Below are 25,984 nucleotides of genomic sequence, written 5' to 3'. Positions count from 1 at the left end.
ATCCAAAAACATAATAAATAGAAGGAAAACACTAACAGGAATTATCTTTATGCATAATGAGCCTGCTGCAGCCTAGAAGAGGCCAGAAATGTCCTGCTTTTTCACTTTCTGTTGTTTCCCCTCCAATAAATGACTCCAGGTTGCCATCTGCTGACTTTGGACTGCGCACACACACACATGTACACACACGGGTGTACATGTATGCCTCACATTAACAGAGAAGCAAGACAAGAAAAAGGGGTCACAGTCTCTGAGGGTGGAGGGACAAACTGATCACTGATCGCTCCAGTTGTTATTTTGTGTATCTTAAGTGCATGTGGCAGAAAATACAAACAAAGACCACAGAGACTGAGATAAACAAGGATGTTTGTGTGCATGCACATGAAAAGTGTCTTTGTAGACCATACATAGACACAGGAGGCCATACTTTAGTCAAAGCCACAGAGGAGGAGACAACTCTTTTTCCTCCCTTCTCTCTTTGAAAAACACAAAGCAAGTATGACTAAATGAAACTAAGTGATATCAAACATGACTCAAAGACATGGAAACATACCATAACTGAACCAAACTACAGACGTAGACTCAAAAAGACGAACAGTCTCAGGACGCTCGGTTTGAACATCAATGCTGGATCGGATGCAGCTGAAGTTTACTGTGCTGGAGGGGCCAGTACAGATGGCCGTACAGCATATGGTCACTCTTACACACACATATGAGCTGCATTAGGTTGAGTGAAGACAGGCACTCTGGATATTATACTGCTAATATATCATCACATATATACAATCACAAAGTGAATGTAAAGTTAACATATACTGAGGGGATTATGGTGAAAATCAAATCACCATCAATCTAAATTTAATAAACTAACACTGGTCCATTGTAAGTAAATAGGATTGTATTGTTGAGACTAAAGTGTTTCGCTGTGGATGCACTTCCCAGTCCACAATTTCATCAACAATGTGATTACACATTTCTCCTATCAAAGCCTTCCACATTCCTTTAAAAAAAAAAAACAGCGGGGACAAAAACAAGTTAATAAAAAAAATTCAACATTTATTTAAGTCATTTAAAAATATGGAGATAAAATATTAAAGACACAGATCCTCAGGCTGGATTAGTGCTCCTCTTTTTGTCATCTCATGTGAGCGGACAAGGCAAACCATCCCTCTAGCTCTCTCCGTTTCTCCATCTGCTGTGGAAAAGAAAAGACATTAGAGTTTTAGAAGTGGTAACAGTTTGGGGAATATTCAGTACTTCTATGTCTGCGTGTGTGTGTGTACCTGTGTTTTACTACCCCTGCTGTCTCCTCCAAGACTGTGAGAAGACTCTTCAGAAGCAGCAGATCTGAAATATCATTAATGCACAACGTATAGTGTGACGGTTGTAACAGTCAGCCCTGTTCTTACTGTCATTCTGAGTGATTTTTAGGTGATCAATATATCAAAATGAATGTCTTGCCAGGGAGCATGAAAATAAAAGAGCCTCTTACCGTCTCTCACCACCACCAGCCTGTGACAGGAGCTCCTGTGCAGACAGCAGCATGGACGCCTCTGGACTTCCTCCTCCGACTGAGAAAGATGATACAATGATTGTATATTAGTGACAGGCAGCTACACAGATGGACAGAGACGCGTCAGGTTGAGCCTCCATACCTGCTGACTGTGGGCTGAAGGCAGATGGAGGGACGGGGGAATTAGAGGGAGACACTTTGGCTGAAACGGTTTGCTTCTGCTGCTCTATGAGGTCCAGCAGTCGACCACGAGCTGCTGCACTTTGTTTGTTTAGCTCCAGGAGGCGCTCTTCCACGCTGCTCATATTAAAGGTGTCAGGCGGTGTTGCCTGAGCAAGAAGACAGAGAAAAAACAGATCCTGTGTTGGAGTCTTATGAATTACTCGATGTGGGTTTTCAATCCTTAAATGCTTCAGAAAAGTGAACAATTTTGATTATACTCAAAATGTGATGCATGAATGTGTCTTCTGAGCCCATGTGGGGGGTGGGGCCTTGAGACTTCATCTCACCTGATTAGCTGATAGCTCTACTTCAGCAGCCTGGATTTGTCGACTCCTTCTCCCTGTGCTGCTGGAAGCTGACGTCCTCCTCTCTCCAATACTTTGGGGTGTGACTCTTCCCGTGCTGCTGGGGCTCAACCGTCTCTGCCCAGTGCTGCTGTTAGGTGAGCCTCCGACCCCTGACCCGAGTCCTTTAGCCTGGCTAAGTCGGGCCTTGATCAGGTCGTTCTGTCTGCTCAGCTGAGCGATCTCAGCCAGCATGGCCTCTGGAGAGAGCTGTGAGCTGAGAGGGTCTGAGGTCAGTGATAAAGAGGATGTGGAGGGCAGGCTGGTGAGAGGAAGGCTGGAGAGGCTGGAGGCTGAGCTGCGGGCTTGGACGGCCTCACAGGAGTGGATATCTACGAGATGAAGGTCCAGGTGGGGTGGCACAGGAACTGTAACTGTAACTGTAGAAAAGGGGGAGCAAACAGCTGACTGAGTAAGATGCCATAAGGGTGTATGACAGAGATCAGGTATCTAAAAACAGCCAGGCTGTTACCAGGAATTTGTTGCCAGTTGTCTGTCTGTCGAGGGGGAGAGAGCAAGATAGCAGGAGAAACAGGGGTGTGTAGTTGTTCGGGATCTCGCTCAGCAACTGGTGCGGACTGGCAAACTGTTTGAGACATAAAAACACATTATGCACCATTTACCACATGAACATCCATGCACAGACAGGCACAAACACACTGTAACTGTATGGACCTGCAGCTTTGACATCCGTGTCCTGGGGTGGGCCAGTGTGAGCCTCCAGTAGCCCGAGTTCCCCCATCACCAACACCACTGTGTCCAGCTTCTGCTCCAGCTCTGCTGTCCGCTGCTGTAACCCTGCCTGAGAGGAACACAATTGATCAGTACAGCTGGAATCTGGACAATAAACCACAGTGTGACTGAGCTGAGCTCTGTCTCACCTGCAGGGCGGCGGCCTCCTCTCTCAGCGTCATCGTCTCTGCCGTGAGAGCGTCGATCAGCCCACGCTGCTCTCTCACCTCCTCCTCCAGTCTCCTCCTCTCCTGAGCCCCTTTGTGAGCTTCCTCCTCCCTCTGAGGACAGTTAAGTTCAACAGATATCAGGTTTGCAGCTTTTAGCCCCTTACTACAAATCACATGTTTTGTATTACTCCTGATTGTTATACAAAGCACATTGTATTGGTTTAGATTTACAATACAACAACTTACAATGTTTTACCACAGTAAAGAGTGTGAGTAAAGAGTGATTGTGTGCATGCACAGTGGCTGTATCGTTCTCTAAGAGTGTATGACTAAGACTTATTGGACCTGTTTGAGAAGGTGCACTAAACGTCCCAGAGTGGAGACCAAGGCGACAGAGAATCCAGTGAGGCCTTGTGTTCTGTGCTGTTTCTGACTCTGGGCTGAAGCTGCGTCAGTGTCAGGAATCAGAGTGTCCAGGTCTGCCTCCACCTGACCCAGCATGGTCTGCAGCAGGCCCAGACTGGACTGGTCCCCGCCGAGAGAGGCAACAGAGGAGCCATCTAGCTCCCAACTCTGAGAAACACACCTCCTTGTCCTGCTGGCGCGACTACTGATCCTGGCTGGAAAACACACAGAGGAACACAAAAAAAAATCTCACTCATTTCTCCTGTTTATTGCAGTATCTCACTGCTGTTCATATGATGGTGTTGTCACACAGAGTGACACATCATGAAGAAACAAATGCCTTCCTGATATTACCTGAAGGGTTGACAGGCAGCTCAGGGTTCAGGACCTGAGAAACCAGGACTGACGGCTCCTCCTCGGCTTCCTCTGACTGGCTTTGTCTAGACCGAACACGCTGAACAACCATTGTGGCATTGAGAGCTGAAACAATGAGGGATGATTAAGAAGTATTTTTTTCTTTAAATTAATATTTTTATTTCTTCCTCCTCATCTTTTAATCCTACCTGCGTGGTCTAGTGCTCTGCCTGATGTGCAGGGGGTTACAGGAACATCCTCGTCGTCTGCCTGGTCAGACTTGGGACGACTGAGTTTCTGTTGCAGTGTCACTCTGCACTGAGACTGTGCCTTCATCTTGCGTACATTAGCTCTGCACAGAATAGTATCACAAGCAAGGTAGTGGTGTTGGCAGGATTTGAAACTTCAGTATTAATCAGTAAAAGCTTCACATGCTTTATTTTTCACCTAAAAAGAACATAGTCAGTCTCTTATCTCAGGATGTGGTGGTGCGTACTGGTTTGCAAGTATTGTCTATTTTTGCAGGCATCATTACCTTTTAATTACATGACTGCCAGTAGAACAAACATCTTCTTCTGAAGCTTCTAATTCATTAAGAGCCTGGGAAAGAAACATTTTACACCCATTAATACAGATCAAACTCCTGACGCAAAAAAGTGAAGCTAGGATGTAAAAAGACACACATTTACGCTGCATAATTATTAAAATCGAATGAGACATATATGGATGAAAGCTGGTAAAGGCATTAAGTAACAAACCACAAATGTAGGACACACCTGTTGGTCCATCATAGACTGGCTGAGCAGTGACAGCTGGGTAGGAGGATCTGGTCTCTGGAGCACAGGCAGCTCTGAGTCAGAGTCACAGTTTGGAGCCATCGTCACACTTGGATGACCTGCGGAAACACACAAACACACTGTATGCAGCCAAAAAAGCCTTAAAATCTCAGGAAAAAGTCCACAACCAGGAAATAGGTGAGCATTCTTGTAATTTTCTAAATTTTTTATCCACTTGGCACTGCATTTGTGTACGTATAGCTACGGCAGAGTGAATGAGAAGCTTCCTACCGGTCTGCCTACGTGGAGCATCTCCAAATAAGTCTTTGACCACAGCCATGGCTCTGTCAGAGCGAGCCAGCACATCCTGCAGCAGCAGCTGGTCAGAGAACACCTGCAGCAGTCAAACACACCACCATCACCAGCAGGAAAAGCCCTGTGATAAACTCAGCACCAGGGAGGAGTTTCTTGTTTAACAAACAAAACTATATGTTTTCTAAAACAGAAAAAACATAGAGTAAGCAAGGAAGACACTAATGGCAACAGGAAAATCACCATCACACACACCTCCCTGATGATGCTGAGGCTGGCCTGGTCCAGAGGTGCAGGGCTCCCAGGGTGTCGGAAACGAAGTTTTAGTGCTTTCTCTCTCAGCTCCCACTGAGCCGCGGCCTTGTTGTGAGACTTGTGAATCTCGTGCCGATGGCTCTGTAGCAGAAGTAAACAATCAGACAGGACTGGGCTGGAAATAGCCCTTTTAGCTGTTTCAGTACAATCAGCTCACTAAAGTGATGTCTGAGTGCTATCATAACGCACGTATGCAAGTATGAACACACACACACACACACACACACACACACACACACAATCAAACACATTACCAGCTCTGCAGGTGTCAGCTTGTGCACAGAGAGGTCACTGACGGTGCTCTGAAACCAACAAGAGAGGGCTGTCATTACTTAATTGCTTCCAAAACGTAGAGGTAATATTTACTTTATTAAAGCAGGAAACACAAGTGATCTATCCTGGTGACTTCATCAGAAAACCTTCCTGAAGAGTGCACTCTGACTGGTATACATGTGCCCTCCTCCCACAAAAAACTAAAGTGAGAAAGCTGAGCAGTCTTCATAGTTGTCTACAGGTGGGACAGCTGTCAGTAACTTTACTCACCACCCACTCTCTTTTGGGAGCTGCTGCCTTCTTGGGGCGAACAGGCCTTTTCCCTTTGCTGTGTTGTTGTGGACGCCCCACTCTCACAAACGACATCTGTTCACAACAAGCATGAGCACATTACTTCAGTCCTACGGCTTTACGGTGCAAACACAGGGTCATTTTGTTTGAACATCTTACCTCAATGTTATAGTTACTTGTGGACTAGAAACGTTAAGCTAGCTATTTGTTCTCACTCGCACAATTTTGCTTAATGTTAGCTAAACTGTAACTTCGTACAACGCTAGCTAGCGTTGGGCTAAATACTAAAATAACACTTACGTTTTGGGTTAACAAGCCACGCTTAGTTATATAAAACAGAGCTCTTCAGGTTGTGTGAAACTTTGTCACCACACCGCTAAAAAGCTTCAAAATCTCCTTTCTCCTGTTGTGTGTCAGTTTTTCAACAGTTGCGCGCCACTTCCTGTGCTGTTGCCACGGACACCGCTTCACAGCGTTGCATGATGGGAAATGTAGTACTGGCTAGCAAGGATGCTCAGCTGGTGGAGGAATTCTTTATGATAATGATTATAATAATGATAAAATATGATTGTAATTCTAAAATAGATTTATTCATTATACAGTAAAATGTCAGTGTTGTATCCTCAAGATTATATCATTTAGTAACATATTATTATAATTTAAGCACATTTTGATACTGCAGCTGGTTGAGTGAGAGCTAATTGTAACTACTTACGGACCAGTGGTGGAAGATATATTCGGATTCATCACCTACTGGTACTGCAGCTGAATCACAATGTAAGAATAGTCCATTACAAGTAAGAGAGTATCAAGAGTATCAGAGTAGAGACTTAAGGTATCAAAAGTAAAATCTCTTCTTATAGAGCAGAATGGCCCAAAACAGTGTTTTATTCTTACATATGTTATTATTCAGTAATCATTGCGGATGCATCTCTTATAACTCTAAGGTAAGGGCACATTTAAAGTATGCACATGCAATGTATACTATAAGTTTAACCCATAGCAATGCACTGAACTTTATAAGCTCATCCAATGGCACAAGCTTTAATTACCCAATTAAAGTACAGGAGCTTCAAACGATTGTAATGAAGTACAGTACTTGAGCAAATTAAAAAAATAAATTATTATAATAATAATTGTGTTGGACTTTTGATTGTTTTTACATGTGGGGCTTTTATGATTCTTTATATCACATATAAGTCAAGTTTTCCTCAAAATAAGTCACCTTGAAACACCAGGTTTCAGATTTGTCTCATCTGGTTTGTCTGGTGTGGCTCCACTAGGTGTCAGTGTCACCATGTGAATCCCTGCTGGTGTGAGCAGAGCAGGAAAGTCTGCAGGCACCAAAGCACAAAACCCTCCGCTGCTTCAGTGTCAGCTGTCAGTCATTCAGCACAAAGCTCAGCCTGGAGAGGTTTCACTCAACTTCGGGGTAATTATTCCAAATCTCTGGTGTGGAGCGATGACAGAAGCTGCAGCGACAACATTTGACCGCTGCTTGCTTTCAAAATAAAAGTGTGGATTTAGCGTATATTTCGTTGGTGACTTAAAAGTTTCCACTCAAATTAGAATGATTCGCAATCAAATATACCCACAACTGATGGCTAGTATAGGCAATCAATGTAGATGTTATATAGATCTTAACTAAAAAGGTTCATTCACACCTTAGGTTTTTGTGGACGTGCGTAAGAGAAAATGTCCAAACAAGAGAAGAAAAAAGGAAAACTCCCGCACACTCTCCTCTAACTTGCAAAAACCTTTATTTTCTAAGAACAAAGTCTGGGTCCCTAGACCTGTTTTACTTGATGAAAGTCTAGCACAATGAGTTTTCCTTTTTTTCTTCTCTTAAGTAGATCTGAAATTACAAAAAATAGAGCTGAAATGTGCTAAAAGAAATCACAAAAGAGTCTGGAAAAAAAGAATTACTTTTTTGCATTTTCTATTAGCTGTAACAAATAATTCGATTTTTAAAAATTATATTCAAATTTCACTTTGGTGCTCTCAAAAGTACCACATAAAGATTGGACATTTTTATTCTGTTTCAGGGTTTTATTCTACAGGTTTAAACCGGAAGCTGTATGTTACCCTTTGCGTCTTGACACTGGTAGTCCCTACGATTTATTGCTCTATTAAGGGGAATGTGTGTTTGCCCCTGACTCTTTACACGCCCCTCTCACTCTGACGCGAAGCAGGAAAGACTCTGCGCGCTTTAGTTTAATCGGGCCACAGACTGACCCGGACTTGGTTGACCAACTCCTGATGCCCAACGATGCAGACCGAGCCACACAAGTCTGAAAAGTTATCTTTGCGCACAGAGCTGGCGGTGAGGGGTCTCAGGAGTGACTGCAGCATGGATCAGGCTACAAGAGTTGGTTCCTCTGCATCCCTGTGGAGAGGCATGTGAAGAGTCAGAGGGAGACATGAACAGCCTCGCTGCGGTGCCAGAGGAGATCATTTAGTCTTTCCATACTGGATTTAACAAGAGCCCTGAACGTTTACAACTGGAGTATCAGTTAAGCTTACGGCTGTGTCATTTCCAGAGACCCTGTGACTATTTTACTTTCAGCTTTGCACACCTCTAGGATAATCACCCACACTCCGGAGTCACTTTTGGAGACGTTGGATCTGATTTACGCACGGGATTCCTCTAACAAATGACAGCTTCTAAGTGGTTTGTGGCTCCCTCACTTCATCCCCTCAGCTCCCTGCTTCGCCCTGATCCACCACATCACTCCACTCACCAGGTTGGGTAGACCCCCGAGAGAGAAAGCTTCTCTGTCTCTTTCAGTGCGCCAGCGTGCGGCCGCGGGCCACCTGGCTGAGGATGTGGGGAGGAGGTTTCCCGATGACTGTCACCGTGATTGTGACCCTACTCCTGGTCATCATCGACGTGAAAGCCAGCGGGGAGTTTTGCCACGGCTGGCACGACTCCCAAGGCGCGTGGAAAGAAGGGTTTCAGTGCCCGGAGAAGATCGACGCGGAGGACGCGATCATCTGCTGCGGGAAATGCGAGCTGCGCTACTGCTGCTCCAGCACGGACGCACGGCTGGATCAGGGGAGCTGCGATAACGACCGCCAGGCTCAGGAGCCCGGGGCAGAGAGCAAGGAGAACAAAGACTCCGGAGCAGGTATATACCCTTAACTTCTACTGTTTCTTCCAGGGCAAACACGACGAGAAAAGCGTGCAAGAAAAGTAACGATTTGTGATTCTGTTGGCCTGAATGTTGTTGGGAGGTCGTTTTGGAGCATAGGGACGGTCACTAAGAAGCCACCTTTTTTTTTTTTTTTTACAGTGGGGTCTTCACACATGATTTATGTCAGAGAGAGACCGAAATATCCCCAAAACAATGTACTCAAACCAAATGACCTGTTGCTTCAGCGTAGTCGTCAGTGTTAGTCTCAGTTTAACTTTTGTTTTTAAGGTTTATTGCTGGTTAAATTGGCTTATAAATAAATACAGATTAACGCCATGCCCGAGGCGCACGCACAGGATGTCTTAAACCTGATATATTAAATTGCAGACCTGTTACAAGGCTCAGTTTCCTCTCATAAACCAAACAGTCCCGCAGGATCTCCCCGTTAAAGGTTCATCTGCTGCTTGTGCCGGTTGGCAACGACAGCTGCACAGGAGACAGCAGCAGACTCCTCCAAAAAACCAGCAAACTGCACTCACAAATGGCAAACTGTGCCGTGCTGCACTTATAAATAGCTGTGTTTGTTCTGGCCTGTAACAGTGCAAGAGGGGCCGGGCTCAGATCACGCTGTCCCCACGGGGATCAAGTTTGGACTTGACCGGATCTTGGACAGTGGCTCAGCAAATGCGCTGACAGCTCTGCTCATAAAAAAAAACACAAATCGAGTTATGTATCATTTCCTAGTCCCTTTCCTCCTGTAATCCCTCACCAAAGTCTCTCCCTGGTGTCTGTGGGCGTTCATGGGATTCACACCCAGGCCTGCCTCATACAACACACTCATACACATGTAAAGAAACTGCATCCAGGAGAGGCAACTTACCAACAGTAAAGGCAAACTATAACCCATATCACTTCCAGCTCATGTCGTTGATTAAATACCAATAAAAACTTCTTCCTCCACATTCATCATTGCACACATTCCCATGAGTTAATCTACCATAAAGCACCTTGAAGCTGCATCATGTCATGGATAAAAGATCAACAAGAGGATAAGAGCACTGCAGAAAAACAGAGGAAATAAACTACATCTGAGGGAAAAGGCAACACAGGCTTACTTTATGTCTCCCTGGAGGATATTATGCCCTCTTTTGGACCTCCAGCCATAATCTGTCATTTGCTAAGACTATCATGCCTTATCACTGCAGGAAGAGGTATATACATTTCATTCAGTGGCCTCCAGCCAAAATAACTTAAAGAAAAGCAGCTTTTTCGCCACTAAGAAAAGAGAAAGTGTTTTTTTTTTTTCTTTCTTTGGAGCCCTGGTTCAGTTTGGGCATTTCATTCATTTTTCATACACTTGCAGCCTATTAATCATCCAGGAAAGATACACAGTGTACTGTCAATGGATAACAGGCAGGAAATTATTAATGTGCTCAACATGAAGGAGCATATGGTATTTAGGAACAGGAGAATGCCCGTGGGAGAGCCGAGGGAGACGAGGGAGAGTCCAGCCGGCTCGGCCACAAAGACTGTGCCCAAAACAAGGGCTTAAGAGAGGGGGCTGCTGTTACTGTGCAGCATGGCTGCCACAGCTCAACTGCAGCGACAGGTGTGGAAGAGTGACAGGGAACAATGGGAGGGTTTCTACCACCATGTGCACAAGATGAGAAAATTACACAGAGGACAGAGGTAAAGAAAGAAAGTCTCTTTCTTAAAAATAGTAAACAGGTTACTCCTGAATTTGACACAACAGCTTTCCAGATTTGATTCAGTGAAGGAAAGTAACTTATTACATTTATCCATGTGTTCTGCTTAAGTTCCATTTTAAGGTACTTGTACTTTACTTTCCATTTATTCTATATTCATTAGAATTCAGAGGGAAATATTGTAGTTTTTACTTAACTTGAGTTATTTGACAACTGTAGTTACTTAAGAGTCTACATTTAAAAATAAATTATAAGCTTATGAAGTACAACACACTGTTACATATTAGACCAGTGGTTCCCAACTTTTTTGGCTTGTGACCCGTTTCATAAAAGCATAAAACCTCTTTGCCATGTTTCAGATGTCTATAGGTTGTTAGCAGCTCTCCAAAGAGGGACGATTCACATCTAAATAACTGTTAGAGGCCCAAAGAGGTAAAACCAACAAAAGTCCAAGAAGTCTAAACAATGTTGTCTAGTAAATTTGAGTTTTTAGCAGTGCTTGTGTTAATGCCAACAGATTGAAATATCTCAACAGTTATCTGATACATTTACATTATTTTGTCCAGACATTTTCCTGCACTCATGGTCCCCAGAGGATGAATCATAATGACTCTGGTGATCCCCTGACTTTTCCTGTAGCGCCACCAGCAGGTTAACTGTCATTTAATGTCATCATAAAGACACACTTTAATGATTAAAACTCAACTTTAAGTGCTTTGGGTTTGGTGCCAATCAGCCAATGTTAGCATGCTTACACACTAAACTACAATGGAGAGCATATTATACCTGCTCGCATGTTAGCATTCTGATATTTAGCTCCAGGTCACATTTTACTTCAGTACAACAGAGCTGCTAGCATGCCTGCAGACCCTTCTGTCCTACACTGGTCATGACCTCTCAGATTTATCTTGTGACCTTTAGGAGGGGGCCCAACCCCTGGGTTTAGAACCATTGGAGTGATCTGCCCAGCAGTATATAAAGTAGTTACCCACTGTATAACTATATATTATCATATATCACTCACTAATTTTCTGCATAATGAGTTCTGATGGGTTCTTTTTATACTTTAGGTACATTTTACTGATAATACGTCCATACCTTTACTAGAGGAAGACTTTAACTTGTAATGAAGTGTTTTTAGATTGATGTTATGGTATTTTTACTGGATCTGAGCATTTCGTCCACCTTGCTATTTGCTGAACTTCAAATGGTACTTTTTTCCCCTCTCCATCACTAATTTACAGTACAGTGTTTTGGGAAGGAGCTACACAGTGAAAGTAGGGATGAAGCAACTCAAGACGAAAGTTTTTGCAATTACTAATCCTCGTCGGCCATGCAGAAAAAGGGAGTGGAGGCACGGATGTTGAGGCGGAGGCCATATAAGTGCAGGAAAAGAGGGCAGTCAAAGGCTCCCTGGGACATTTCTGCTCTTGTAACTTATATATGTGCTGCCGTAACGGAGTTCCTGTTAAAACCTGTTTACAGGGACGTGTGTAGCTGTGAGGTGCATTGGCCTCTGAAGTTGACACCGCTTCTTGTCAAAGGGAAATGGGTCAAGGTCCCATGTCACCGTGTCCCGGCCTCCCCTGCCGCTGGCCTATGTCTTTTGTCACCTGGACTTACCGCCTCAGCCGATGAATGTCCTCCAGCTCTTAACAAGTCTCACGCAGTAATCCTTTTAATACCCTGCTACTTTTTGATGAGCATTTTGAAAAGTTTCTCAAGGCCTTATGGATGTATTTCAAAGAGACAAAAGGAAACTGGAGCCAGCTGCCACCTCTCTCTTTTTGGCATACAGTTACACCTCATAACACATGGGCACATTCAAAGCGGAAAATAACTACACCCTGTGGGAACAATAAAACACAACTAATCACTTATAATCTAACATGGTCGTCATTGTGTTTGTAAGGTGTTTGTGCGAATGAGCATGGGAATGAACGAGTGAGGAAAAAAACTGCAGAAGTGACTTCATCTGGCCTGTGACGCCGTTACTGCCAACGAACATTCAATCTGTGCCTTCGCTGCAAAAACCCCCCATTTCTTTAAGGAAAGTTATTGTTGATCATGTTTCAAAGTTGTTTTTGGAGCCTCTCCTGCTCACTGGCACTGGGATCATGATGTATAAAACTGTCAAGATTTTTACCTGTTTAGTGATGTCTCTGTTATTTGACCCAGCAAATGAGGCTCCGATTGGTGGAATCGTGAGCGTTAGTCTGATTTGCTGTTTTAAACAAAAACAATGAAAAAGGTCAGCTAGAAGGAATTGGCTCACTCCTTTGATTTAAAGGGCTGAATAACCTCCCATTCAGCTACATTAAATCAGTCAACTTTAATACGCTTCTTTAAGCAGAGGCCAAGTACTGTAGTTCAACTTGAGTAACTTATTTTCAAAGGGTTGCTCTCATAAATAGCTGAGGAAAAAAGAAGGGTCACAAATATCTGCTGGCAGTCGGCCTGAAGAATGTCACCCGTGCAAACACACACACACACACACACACACACACACACACAGGTCTGCAGGGTCGAGGCGGCTGGGGACACAGCAGGGTGCTTGAGGATTAAAACAGATCAAAACAAAGTTAATAACTGCTAATGAGAGCCCGGGGCTCCCTGGGGACGCACTCCTAGTTTACCTCTCATTCTTCTACTCAAGTCCAAACACTCCTCTCTGCTCAGTTTTTGTTTGACTGTCTCACCCAATCTCCACTCACATGTAGGAGATTTGCCTGTGCAGAAAAGCAAGATGGGCTTTGAAGTTTAATGTGTCAATATTTTGCCTGGAAAGCCTTTTTTAAATGTGTGTTTTTGCTCTGTCTCTCTGTAGTGCCCATCTATGTGCCCTTCCTGATTGTGGGCTCAGTGTTTGTAGCCTTCATCCTGGTGGGCTCTGTGATTGCTGTGTGCTGCTGCCGCTGCCTCCGGCCCAAACAGGAGCTGTCGACGGGAGGTGCGTCAGGAGGCGGGGCTGGTGGTGGTCGCCTTTTGGAGACAATCCCTATGATGGCCAGTGCAGGGACTTCCAGAGGGTCATCATCCCGCCAGTCCAGCACAGCCACCTCGTCCAGCTCCTCCGCCCCGCCTGCTGCGCCCCGTCCTGGCCCCCCTCCTCTCATGCGGGCTCAGGCCTCCTGCTGCCTGCCCCCCGATGCCAGCGTCTTCGTCAACATGCCCACTAACTTCTCCGTACTCAACTGTCAGCAAGCCACACAAATCATGCCTCACCAGGGACAGTTTCTGCACCCACAGTACATCGGCTACGCCCACCCTGTGTCCCCTACCCCAACCTTCATGGACCCCACTCAGGGAGGATACAGACCCCTCCAGTCCCCCTGCCCTCCTCTAACCGGTGGGTCCAGTGCCACCAGTGACCAGAAATACCCTCCAGTGACTGTGTGATGAGGGACCAACCTGCAGACCACTCTGCCACTTTGTTGTGAAGTTTAACCTGTGAGGGCTGTGCCAGAGACCCTTTGGGGACGCTGCCAGAATGGAAAAAGAAAGGCAGGGAGTCAGACTCACATGAAGGACATGAAAGCCGTTGCTGTTGTGTGTGGTGTGCGTCTGTTTAGTGTGTCATATGGTCTCTTGGCAAGTTGGAATGAGCCCAGCTTAGCCTATAATGGGGTAAGATGGATCACATTAGCAATTTTCTGTCTTGATGCAAAGACAAAACTGTATGTCGGAGGGTCAAACAGCTCAGATGGGGGATGATGCACAGCTGACTGCAGCCTGCAGCTACAGTCAAGACTGTGTATGTGTATGTGTTTGTGTTTGCGTGGATGTGGATGTGCATGTGTACGAGAGAGTGAAAAAAAGGATTTGTTGGCTTACATGTGCTGGAATGAGTGATGACTGGATGATTTATGGCAGTGAACTTTATGAAAAGTGGATATTCAAGCAAAAAAAGGAAAAAAAAAAAAACGACTTATGACCACATGCTGTGTTTATGCCATGTGCACATCTGCACTTGTGAATGGTTGTGAGTGGTTTATACAATACAATATGTTTGTTTGCGTTGAAAGTATGAGGAAAGAAAGCATGTGAAAAGATGTTTATACTGTATGTGTGTGTGAGTTAGTGTGAAGTGTGGAGGGATGTGGTCGTATGAGTAACTGTGAGTGAACTGCGTGTAATGGGAAATGCAGGTGGTGTGATGTGAAAGGCAGTCGCAATCTCCCTGTAGACCATTTAAACTCTAATGAAGTGAACACAGGACGTAGACTGTGACGCTCCGCCCTATACAATCCTCCTCCTGCCACCCAAAAAGAAAAATCACAAAAAAAAAAAGAACTCAACTGCCCTGAGTGGAAACACAAACAGACCCCCAAAAATTTTAATATTCACGCAAGACTGGGAGTTAATGTACCTGACAAGTGTGAGTGTGTGACAGAAGAGTGAGAGGCAGCTCTCTGAAGATTACAGAGTTAATTATCCAGCGAAAAAACTCTGCCAACTGCCTTGTTCACCTCTCTCTTGTGAGAGGTGTGTGTGCGTGTGTGTGTATTTAACACTCCCACAGTTCAGTGCGTTAACGGAGGGCACCGGCAGCTCCAGGGCAGCTTTGAGTCATTATTTTCCACTTAAGAAAGGCACAGAAAGGCAGTTACTAGTTTTTTAATCTGGAAAAAACAAGTACAAGTCACCTTTTTTCAGCTGTTCTGTGTGCTGTTGTGCAGCTGGGCCGCTGGTAACTCTGTAACATGCAACTTGAGGAATGTGCTGCTCCACTGAGCGTGCAGCCTGAGATGTCCCATAGTGCTGAAGCCGGTATGTTGGTGTACCTCATCCGTACTCCCAGCACAATATCTGTAAGATACAGTAGGCAGCTTGTGTGTGACAAAACAAGAGTATTTGTAAAATGATGTATGAAAATTGGTCCAATTTGATGCAGGGGTGACATTTTTCATATGAATTCTAAAAAATAAACAACTTTTAAACAGAAAGCAGTGTGTTGGCAGCTTATGCTTCATTATTTTATCACCTTCTACTCCCATAAACCTATAATAAGAAATGCTTTGTGCTTTGAAAGCAGCTTTCTGCTGCTATAGCTGCTCTAGCTGAGTGATATTTACATACACACACTTGGAGACGGGATTCACAAAAAACAAATGTGTGGTGAATGGGTTTTGCACACAGAACTGTCTCGAATTCTTAATCCTCTTGAAAGACAAACACTCATAGTTAAGCTATTAGAAACACTAATTACACCCATTCACAGACAGCTCTACCACCCACAGAGGACAGGGGGGGGAATACCTGTCACATCACCCGACTCAGGAGGAGACAGGAGGAACAATAAACCACAACAATGGGCAGTTTAAAACTATGCCGATGTGGAGGTGTAGTCTTGGCAGGCTCCTCCAGAAACTCAGCTACAGTAATGTGGAAAGCGGAGCGGGCCGATGGGGAGTCACTTGGGAGGAGTTGAAAAGCATAAATGACTCTCTGGCTCCTGCTCGGCCCGATGGATTCTCCATACTGCAGCAGCTGTAGTCGGTTTGGGCTGGGCCGCATCCAGGAAGGTGGGTGGGAAAGGGATCTCCAGTTGGACTCAAGTGTGTTGAGGGAGGGGGCATTAATCGGCAAACAGTCCGTCTAAACGGACTCTCTTGAGCTTAAAGAGGGAGCGTGGGAGAGGTTTGAGTCTGGTATTATATGAAATCATATGCATCTCTTGTATAAATAAAGCCTTTTTGATTCAGAAAATGTAAACCAAACTCCTACCGCCACACTGTAGTCACCCACTTGGCTGCATGAGTGGATAGCTTACAATCAAGACACGCAGACATTTAGTCAGGCCATGGATTGATTAGATTTAATGATTAGGACTTGGATGGACAACCCCCCTCTCTCACCCTTTCAGTCTTGCATTCCTTAACCAGAGTGTCCTCAACACAGAGCACACAGACAATGGACTCTACATTCAGACAAATCCCAGAGCCAGAAAAACACATGATCCAGGCGAGTGTCTCAATCAGATCCCTTCATTTTGGATGCCTATTAGCACTAGTTCAAGTAAAATATTCCCTCTAAGACATGTCTCCACATATGAGTACAAAAACAGGCGTTAATGAAAAGAGGAAAAAAAAATTATAAACACATACACATTAATGTCCACTTTAATAAAAAAGAAAGAAAGAGTCCAGTAAAGAAATCCAACAGAACTGAAGGAGGAAGCTCTAATGCCAGGCTCACGAGACGGGCGGCATCAGGAATCACAGGAGCGGTCAGAAACAACAGGAAACAAAGTGGATTTGTTTTAAACCAGCCAAGACATGGAGATGTGCCGCAGAGGAGGAGAGACGTGGAGGCTGCAGAGCTGCTAGGAGATGGAGAGATAGGAAGGAAGGAGTGAAGGGAGGGATAAGCAAGAGGACGTACCGGTGGGGAAGGAGGAGTTGCAGCAGGGTGGTGGTCCAGTTTGGCGTGAGCGTTTTGCCTCAGTGGCATCTCTGTGGTGTTTGGCAGTGAGGCTTGGTGCTGCGATGGGACAGGGGAGGAACATTGGGAGGGGGGGTAGCTGTGGTGCAGAGCTCTGGCAGTCCTCAACCAGCGCTTCCTTCCCTCCCTCTTTAAAAGGAACTCATTGGCGCATGTGTGTGCCAGTGTGTTTATTTTGACGACCCTCGCTCCCCCAATGAGTGATTAGCTAAACCCACCTCAGGAGAGAGATGAGAGCGAACCGTGGAAGCAGACACACACGGGCCGACACACACATGCACACAAACACAGGAGCGCCAATGCGTGCAGACATACATGCACAGGCAGATACAGACACACTGGAATGCACACGCACACACACACACACACACACACACACACACACACACACACATAAACACACAGTAGCATGAAGCAAACCCAGTCTGTGGGGTATACAGATATGAGCAGCAGTCTCTGAGTTTGACTCGTCATGTCTGTGCGTGGATATGATTGCTCATGCTTGTGCAGCTTGTATGAGTTTGAATGTTTGTTCCGTTAAGTCGGCCTGGTCCCTTCTCTCAAGTCAGTCCTCCACGCGCCAGCGACGGCCTCCACGCCCGACCGTGACCCCCACCCCGGCGAGGGGTCAGGTCACAGTTCCAGTAAGGCCACAGCAGGGGTCGGTCACCCGGCGTGAGGGTGTCACATGAGTCTGTCTCCGCTGTCGCCTTGACAACCGTTGCTACGGTGAGCCGAAGCCTTGGTCAGGGGTGGGGCTAGAGGCTGGGCCGTTGGCGGGTGGTGTCGTAGGAGCGCACTACCTGGGATTGGGACACCACGCCGTGCTCCTCCTGAGAGAAGGCATAGCCGTCTGCAGGGCGAGACAAGAGGAAAACTTCAAATTGGACACCCGTGTGACGTGTGCAGTGCAAGAGCAACTTACCTTAGCTTAGCTTAGCACTTTGGTTGTTTGTGTGCAAAGTCAGTTCACATTTTGAGGCTGCACTTTTACTTCTGCCATAAACCACTGCCTGAAAAATTACCATAATGTTGACTCAAGTTTCACAAAGGATGTCTTTATTGGTTCGCCCAACTATGTTCAGAGGTTTCTATTGTTCTGGTCACTCATCATGTGTGTTCCTGGCCAAATATTGTCTGGAAATCATTTTGACAATGTGTTGTTTCTGGGCTGCATGAGACAGAAAGATGGAATAGTGTTGCTTTCTCTCCCCACCCATTTATTCTCTGCATGATTTGCCAGAACATAAGCAAACAAATCAAATCAAATCAATCGGACTTCTTTGTCTACATCCTTAATTCATACTAGCAGAATGTGCATTGACTAGGAGGCTAAATATGTGTTTTCAAGACTACTGCAAGTAATGAGACAGACGGAAGAAAGATTGAAGCAACATTTGCTCTTACATGTTAATGAATCGACTGTGATGATCGATAATATCTGGATGTCATGTGGCAGTGTTAAAGTGTGTATTGCAGCAGGACTTCAAAAAAGTTCATCTGTTTGGAAAGGACACTTACGTGACACAGTCTGCTGCACCGAGTTTGAGCGTCCTACACTTGAAGGCGTTTTCCTAAAGACTCTTGTCAGCAGATGGGCCCGTTCGTTTAGACTGCAGAGGAAGGAGAGAATGAGCAGTCAGTCCACTGTGACAGCACATAACCACTCAATTATTGGTGAGTAAAGAGAGAATCGCCGCCACTCACTCACTCTACTTTCACAACACAGCACTAGCTACTGGGAAGGATTTCTGTAATCAGTGTACACATTTCTCTGTGCTTCTCTTACTTTGCCGCTTCCAGTTATGAGCAGTGGCAGGTTTAACTGCTTTTATGAGACATGTCAAAATATAATGTTATAACTACACACAGATTTGAGGCAGCAGGATGATTAAAGACAGAATTTCAACCTTCAGCTGTCCTTGAGCAAAACATTGAAGGACTTAAGCCAAAAGTAAATTCCTCCTTCACGGATCAACATAGAAACACACGGATCAATGAGCTAACTTAGCGTGTTTGAGACCAGAACGCTGGTAGGAGGTGGATTTGATACTGACTGTTTCTGACATCAAATTTAATCCAACAGTAAGTCATAAACTGTCTGCAGGGTAACAGGACATCCACAGTAAACTATTCCTCAGCCCCTCTGCTCCCCACCCTTCTCCTCTTCTTCCCCCTCGGTTCCAAGAAGACTGGATCCTCTGTTCTGAGACCACACGCCGTCACGGCTCCTCTCCTCCCGTGACCAAAAATAACGAAGGCCTTTCCAGATATTGCACAGAAATGCATGCACACACACGCACAAATTTATTTAGTCCGATGCTTCTCTGAAGTCTTATCGCTGTCATTACAGCCCTTAAAGTCATTAGACGCTAGATGTAAATACAGGGACACCAGGATCACCGATTGCCACGTCACAAAGTTTAGCCAGTTTTATTTGGAAGAACGCATTTTCAAGATTAATCTGCCAATGGAGCATTAAATACACACAAGAGGGGTTTCCCTGGAACGTATGATGATCAATGGAGTACTTATGGACCACAGCCAGCCTTCCCAAGGTTAAACCTTGGATCAGGCAGTTAGGAAATTCTTAATACTGTATGTGACTGTTGGGAACCTTCACTGGAGTGTTTGTCAAAAAAAAGAAAAAAGTGAGGTGCTCTGAGGTTTGCTCAAGAGGTCTTTGGCCAAAAAAAATTATGTCTGTTCGAAAGATGACAGCGCTGACTGACTGAAAAAAGACTAAATGGTGACTGGACAAATAAATGGAAGGCTCATGCTTGAGTACGACTCCAGTCGTCCTTTCTCGCTACCTTCTGATTCAAAAAGGCCCAAGGATGTGCTTCATTTGAACTCATCCCTCGAGACGCTCCCCTACTCTACCTTTCCACCCTGTTCCCATGCCTACCCCAGGACCTCCGCAGGAACTACAAACACAGATGTGCTCGTTTTCATTTTGCTCCACTGCTTCTCTGCCCACCGCTACTTTACTTCTCTTATTCTAAACGGAGAGGGCCCCAAGGATCCAGTGCTGCTTTCCTGGGTTTAAAGCAGGGTCAGTCCAGGACGGGGCCCTGCGTAGGGGTCAGGAGCAGCAGTGTGGTAACCCACCCTTCCCTCCCCAACCTGAAAACATACCTCTCCAGCTCTTTTAAAAGACCAAACTGCTTTGAGAAAGCAGCTTGTCTTGGTGACTCAGTCTCATCTGACTCTTTATTACAGTAAGTGACCATAATAGAATAGTATGTAGCTCTTTGTAATCCTTACTGGCAAAAAAATGGTGGAAAAGACTTAATAAAATAAGTGTTAACGCCACCTTGTAAAAATGCTCTGTTACAAGTAAGCCCTGCATTCAATTCAAATTAAGCAGTAATATCATGAAACTATGCTTCAAGTATCAAAAGCAAAAGCACTCATCATGGAGAATGGAAAGAATGAATGCAAACTATTTATCTATATTATATTAACGGATTCTTATTTGTGTTGCATTAACATATACACTACATTTTAATGTTGTAGCTGGGTGAGATTTATCTTAACACTTTATATATTTTGCAGTGACTTTTTATCTTTTAGAAAAGAAACTTAATTTTAGTTGTGGATCATGTTTCGTATCTGAAATTAGAACCTAGAAAGTAAAGCTGTCAAAGAAATGTAGAAGTAAAATAAGTAGTATAAAGTATATAAGTATAAACCAGCATGAATGGAAATAGGATTGTGTACTTTGTTACTTTCCACCACTCCTAGAAAATGGTCATGGCTCTGCAATCCTAAGTACTTACTGTATCTACATGGTAGATAAAGTTCCCCCAAAACTAAACAGTTTAGTCGGTTCTAACACAGCTCTACTGACACGATACACACAGCTAAATCACAGCCAGGAAACTACAGACAAATCCAGAAGACACACCAGATCAGTGCAGCAGTTCAAATTGATCCATCTACAGCATGAAGCAATCCAGGAGTGGAGGAATGGGGAAAAAAATGGAAACGAGGAGAGAAATCAAACTTAAAAATGATACAGAGGGGAACAAGTGATTAAAAGATAAACAGAGAGAGGTGTGAACTCAGTTAATGGAAAACAAGTGAGGGTCACTCCAAAGCAGCGTGCAGTGGGGCACACAGGTCATTTGAGGTCACAGGTCACACAGTGGGACAGTGCAAACCCAGAAACTACCTCTGTGATCATGTGACAGCTCTGGTGCTACGGGACCTCAGCCTTGGCTTCAGCCCTGTGGACGGTGCCACCGGTGGAGTAAGAAATACCATTTATTTTCACATGTACAGGAACATGCGGTCCCTTGCCACTTTATTAGGAACACGTATTAAATTTGATGCAACTCAATAAATGAATAACTACTTAAACGAAACAAAAACAATGGAAGAAACTGACACATAAAACTGGACATGACTGCAGGTGAGATCCCATGATGCTTTGTGGTATGCTGTATATACCTGCGGCCGCTGGCATCCCTAAGTACAGCTGCCCCTGGGTCGACGGCCCGAGCCTCCAACTCCTGCACCTCCTCCAGAAGAGACTTCCTCACACTGCGACGTGTGCTGCAGAGCAGAAATAAGCTCATCAGACCCATGGAGGAGCATTTGAGTGTTTTACTTTGCAGACACATGTGATTCATAATATAAAGTGTGCGTAAGTGTTGACACAGACTCAATATGGGTTATGTAAACGCTTGGGTTAAGTTAAATAGTCTCTGTATGGATTCCCCATGTATTTATATTAAATGTGCTCTACTTACGCGGTCCAAGCGAAGTCTTTGAGTAAACACGCAGTAGGCACCAGGACCAGGCCCAGCCAGAAGTACCAACACTGCATCACCCTGCCAGCCTGCAATGACAAAACACAGGCTCCATTTATTTCACTCGTATATTAATTCAAAGTGAGCATTGAGTCATTTTTCTCTGCGACGAGCACAGAGAGACGCATGTGGAAAAGGCAGAGAGAAATGTGAGACAAAGCACATTAGAAGCCATTCCTGACATAGAAAAAAATATAGTTAGCCAGAGATGAATACCTCAGCCAAACATTACACAGCTTTCTCACACCCCATGTCTACAGCAAAAGCTGGATTTAACACAGTATTCCCACAGCTGAAACACAATGCCTCTATGATGCTAAATGATAAAAATGCTGGTGAGTAACCACAAATCCCCCCCTACCTGTCTCTGCAGGCCAGCTGCAGCCAGCCTCTTTGACCTTTGACCTTCAGCCTGTCTCCAGAGATTAATCAGGCATCTAACCACTGTCTCAATTTGTCTGTCTGTCTGTCTGTCTGTCTGTCTGTCTCCTTGCCTCTTACTCCTACACTTCTCTTTCTCCTGTGGCTCCCTCCAATCTTACTCTTTCACAACATCCTTTCATTATTAGGGACTATCTTCTGTTGCTTGTCCCCGCCTGTTACTGTAAACCCCTCCAATTTCGCTGTCTTACCTAATATCTCCTGTTGCTCCTCTGCAAGAGCTCTGTGGTGTTTCACAAGCCTAAGTCTTTGTCTCTAGGCGTGAATGTTTGAGTTAATAGTCATAAACACTTCATGCATCCTCAACTCCCACTACTTTATTGCCCATATCATGTGTTTCCTGTGTCCAGAGATATAGAGACAATTTGGCTCCCAGAGAAGGAGAAGCAACAGGGAAAATCAATCGGAAAATCATTAGGAAATATGCTCTGCAGCAGCTGGAATCACAACCAAGTCGCAGACGATCCAGCTGGACTCACACATACTGTCTGTCTTCCTGTCTGCAACAAACACCTAAACACAGAGGCACACAGTTCATTTTTACAGCGCTGGACATTACATCACATGGTCTTTACGCTAGGATGGCAGCATGCTGAATGATTCTCTTTGCTATGTGATATCCATAGAAACAGACTGCTGGTCTCCACCACTTTACAATCAACACAACTTACAAATAGCTGGACACACATAGTGTATTAGGTCTCATATGCACACTTACACACACAGTTATTCTGAGTAGAAATATACAGCTCTTTTCCATCCCGTCCCCCATGGACAGATGGAAATATAGATAGCAGGAGCAGGGGAAATAAGAGAGGTAATAGGGTAGTTAGGGGGGGACGATGGAGGGTTGGGGGTGGTGGTTGAGTGTCTCTGACCATTCCCCAGTTAGACTGAGCAGCTGCAGAGATATTTGACCGCATTCCTGATTTCTGACACAAATTGAATTAATGGGCCGAGGGGAGTTTAGACGGCCCTCTTCCCTTCCCCTCTACCCACTCAGTGGGGCACCTCACCTCACCCCACCCTGATTCCCAATCTCTAAAATGAGTCTCTCAATCAAGGGCTCCGCATGTACATTCTCTTCACCCCCACTGGACCCTCATCACCACCAGCAGCAGCAGCAGCAGCAGCAGCAGCAGCAGCCCACCCTCTTGAGTCAACACCTCCACAGAGGGCAGTAAAAGACCGGGGGCTCGGGTGACACGCAGCAGGTGCAGGAAGCCTAGTGAGAGGGGCTGGAGGGGCATAAATCTCCCCCGGGGCTCCAGCAGTGCCGACGTGGAACACCCAAGAGGTGAGTCTTAGAGGCGCCATGTATTGGCAACCAAGAACAAGGGAGGGGCAGGTGATGGAGGGTGAAGGAAAGAGATGTAGAGGGAAGGGCTATTTTAACCCCCTTCACCCCCTGTTACTCAAATGAGTGACACATGTTTATGGAAGGGGACTTGCCTGGCCCAGCATGTCGGGAGCAATGGGGATGGTGGGCCAGATGGCGGAGTAGACAGCGAAGAAGACCATCCAGAGCACCATGCTTCCCCATACCGCCAGGTGGGAAAACTACAACAGAGAGAGAGAGAGAGAGACAGAGAGAAGGAGGAGGATGGCAAAGACAAAGAGAGCGCAGGAGAAGATGGAGATCAAGAGACGGAGAAGAGAGACAGTGTCAGGCCAAATAGTTTACATACAGCTCATCCGAATATACACAACCTTTCCCTCCCTCCTTCCCTTGTCTTCATCCAGCTCTCTGTGATCTGCTGTAAGAGGACACTGTGTGAATTCCAGTGGGACCCTGCTTCATTACTGCCAGGCTCTTGTGTGGACAGCTGAACGGACAAAAGTGTCAGCGCCCTTCTGTCCATCCTGCCAATCTCTCTCTCCAACAGTAGAGAGGAGCCAAATCACGGTCAGAGTACTGCTGTGTTAAATTCTACATCCATCCCTGCTGACTCTGTTCCAACACTAAAAGTCTGAATCAAATACTTGGTCTGATGCGTAGATCACTTTAAGATCTTTGTTCAGATATTTGCTTGTTTAAAACATAACTTTGTCAACCATTTTACTGAGGCAAAGTTCATGAAGACATCTGACGTATATCTAGTATCTGATATATTTTGACAATACTAGTGTGGTGGGAGGGGGTTGGGGTGTCAGTGCCATGCAGCCTGTTTATGGTCTGGCAACAACACAGGTAATTTCTCACAAATTGCGTGAACTATCTTACTAGTAGTGACTACACTAAGTAGGCTACACTATCTGCCATTTTCCCATGGAAATCCAAGCTCAGTTTTAGCTAGTTAGAGCTGACGTATGTTGTGGCGTGTAGTGACTGCATTCACACAAGTTTACTTTTTTTAACTGGCAAATTGTTTAAATCAACAGAATCAGCGTGAACATATAGCTATGACACTGTAGTGCCTGTATCCTTGATGTGTATGAATGAGAAACCTGTCCATAGAAAGTAGGACTCGCCGTACCCATATAGATGAGTGTAAAAATGTAGTTCTCATGACTCAAATAAAACATTCTTTGAAGGGAATGAGGACGTCTGGACTTCAAGTTAACTATGTTAAATTAAATCTGTTTCGCTCTTATTTTTCTGTATGTACTATTCATCTAACAGATGGTAATCTCACTGTTTTCTGGTCTGTTTTTCTCCTCTGCTGTGCTTTGTCTGAGGGATGACGACGTTCATTCGTCCTTTGCAAATTTAATCTCTTCAAGCAAGTTCAACACTTAAAGGTTCCCTGTGGAGCTTTAGACCTCTAGTAGCGCCGTGGAGTCCCCTTTTTCTTTATCTTGAGCATGAACGTGATTGACGCGGCACCCATTCCTGTCAACAGTGTTATGCTAATCCACTGATCAACAGGAGGGGGGTAAAACACCAAGATATGCTCCAATGTGACAGCAAAGGCAGGGACGAAGACAACAGCAAGCTAGTAATCATGGATGTAAACAATGCTGGATTTTAAAATACTTAAAAAATTGGTTTTGCAAATGTTTTATAATGAAGTTAACAGTGTGGACACGTTTCTTAGAACACGACGATTTATAAAAAACGCTTTGATGAGAAATGCTGAAAGTAAACATAACTTTGTTTACAAGAAAACTCCACAGGGTCTCTTTAAAAGCCTCTGATTGAAAGTGTTAATTTATCAACATTTTGACATTTTTCAGAGTTTTTTTCTCTTGCAAGTGGACAAGTTGGAAATACTGAACAGGAGCAACGGAAAATTGTAGCCATGTGTGAACTCCTTGGAAGAAGAGGTGCAAGAAACTGTAGTTAAAGAACCCTCAAACCTCTACCACAAGATCAAGGTAAGCCACATCTTTTCCCAAGTCTTTCCTGACTATGAGGCATTTAGACCAGGTGACATGAAAACCTCACTCTGACATCCTCAGAGCTCCCCCCACCCCCACATGTCTTTATTTATCAACGGTTGAGTAAAATACAGCACATGTGGTGTGGCATATGAGAGTGTATTACTGTTCGTACCCTGGTCCAAGCGGTGGTCTCCATTCCAGCTTTCAGACATACTGTAACTACCACATACTACACACACACACACACACACACACACACACACACGGGAGAGGGAGGGCAAATAAAAAGCAGAGAAACAGGATTAGTTTGCTGGCGACTGTGGAGATAATAAACATTTATGTTATATAGTAAACTCGGCAATGCCTGTTAAAATAGTCAGGACCCCCACAGCCCCCTGTAGTCCACACACA

General features: G+C 44.9%; 3 protein-coding genes across 10 annotated transcripts in view; 1 reads left to right on the top strand and 2 right to left on the bottom strand.

Annotated features, from left to right (window-relative positions):
* Positions 1-1,035: 1,035 nt before the first annotated feature.
* spice1 (spindle and centriole associated protein 1) lies at positions 1,036-6,115 on the bottom strand. Of its 4 annotated transcripts, none has more exons than XM_070853037.1 (18): positions 6,008-6,115; positions 5,687-5,782; positions 5,398-5,445; positions 5,084-5,224; positions 4,808-4,910; positions 4,517-4,635; positions 4,276-4,340; positions 3,950-4,092; positions 3,741-3,866; positions 3,327-3,601; positions 2,961-3,092; positions 2,755-2,881; positions 2,552-2,665; positions 2,023-2,459; positions 1,656-1,842; positions 1,493-1,571; positions 1,284-1,347; positions 1,036-1,195 (listed from the first exon to the last, which is right to left on the bottom strand). In XM_070853037.1, exons 2-18 carry the CDS (start codon positions 5,780-5,782, stop codon positions 1,136-1,138), a joined length of 2,316 nt encoding a protein of 771 aa, XP_070709138.1. In that variant the 5' UTR covers positions 6,008-6,115; the 3' UTR covers positions 1,036-1,135. The 4 variants fall into 4 exon arrangements, with proteins under 4 accessions (XP_070709138.1, XP_070709139.1, XP_070709140.1 ...); XM_070853038.1 differs by having other exon boundaries at positions 1,036-1,192; XM_070853039.1 differs by having other exon boundaries at positions 2,023-2,453.
* Positions 6,116-7,918: 1,803 nt separating this feature from the next.
* LOC139220761 (protein shisa-2) lies at positions 7,919-15,169 on the top strand. The gene is made up of 2 exons (XM_070852596.1): positions 7,919-8,835; positions 13,375-15,169. The coding sequence occupies exons 1-2, from the start codon at positions 8,532-8,534 to the stop codon at positions 13,944-13,946; spliced, it is 876 nt and encodes a 291-aa protein (XP_070708697.1). The 5' UTR covers positions 7,919-8,531; the 3' UTR covers positions 13,947-15,169.
* Positions 15,170-15,251: 82 nt separating this feature from the next.
* Positions 15,252-25,984, bottom strand: part of atp8a2 (ATPase phospholipid transporting 8A2) — a 48,145-nt gene continuing 37,412 nt past the window's right edge. For 3 of the 5 annotated variants that reach the window (XM_070852592.1, XM_070852594.1, XM_070852593.1), the window contains 6 exons: positions 25,746-25,802; positions 23,702-23,809; positions 21,749-21,837; positions 21,447-21,551; positions 18,513-18,604; positions 16,347-17,844 (listed from right to left, as the gene is read on the bottom strand). In XM_070852592.1, the coding sequence (XP_070708693.1) occupies positions 17,750-17,844; positions 18,513-18,604; positions 21,447-21,551; positions 21,749-21,837; positions 23,702-23,809; positions 25,746-25,802 (546 nt within the window). In that variant the 3' untranslated portion in view covers positions 16,347-17,749. Of the gene's footprint in view, positions 15,357-16,346; positions 17,845-18,512; positions 18,605-21,446; positions 21,552-21,748; positions 21,838-23,701; positions 23,810-25,745; positions 25,803-25,984 lie in introns of those variants that run through there. The other 2 variants (XR_011585862.1, XM_070852595.1) reach the window with 2 other exon arrangements.

The sequence above is a fragment of the Pempheris klunzingeri genome, chromosome 21 (genome assembly GCF_042242105.1).
Source record: "Pempheris klunzingeri isolate RE-2024b chromosome 21, fPemKlu1.hap1, whole genome shotgun sequence".
NCBI lineage: Eukaryota > Metazoa > Chordata > Actinopteri > Acropomatiformes > Pempheridae > Pempheris > Pempheris klunzingeri.
The sequence above is the reverse complement of the archived record's forward strand: the minus strand, read 5'-3'. Positions and strand labels throughout refer to the sequence as shown.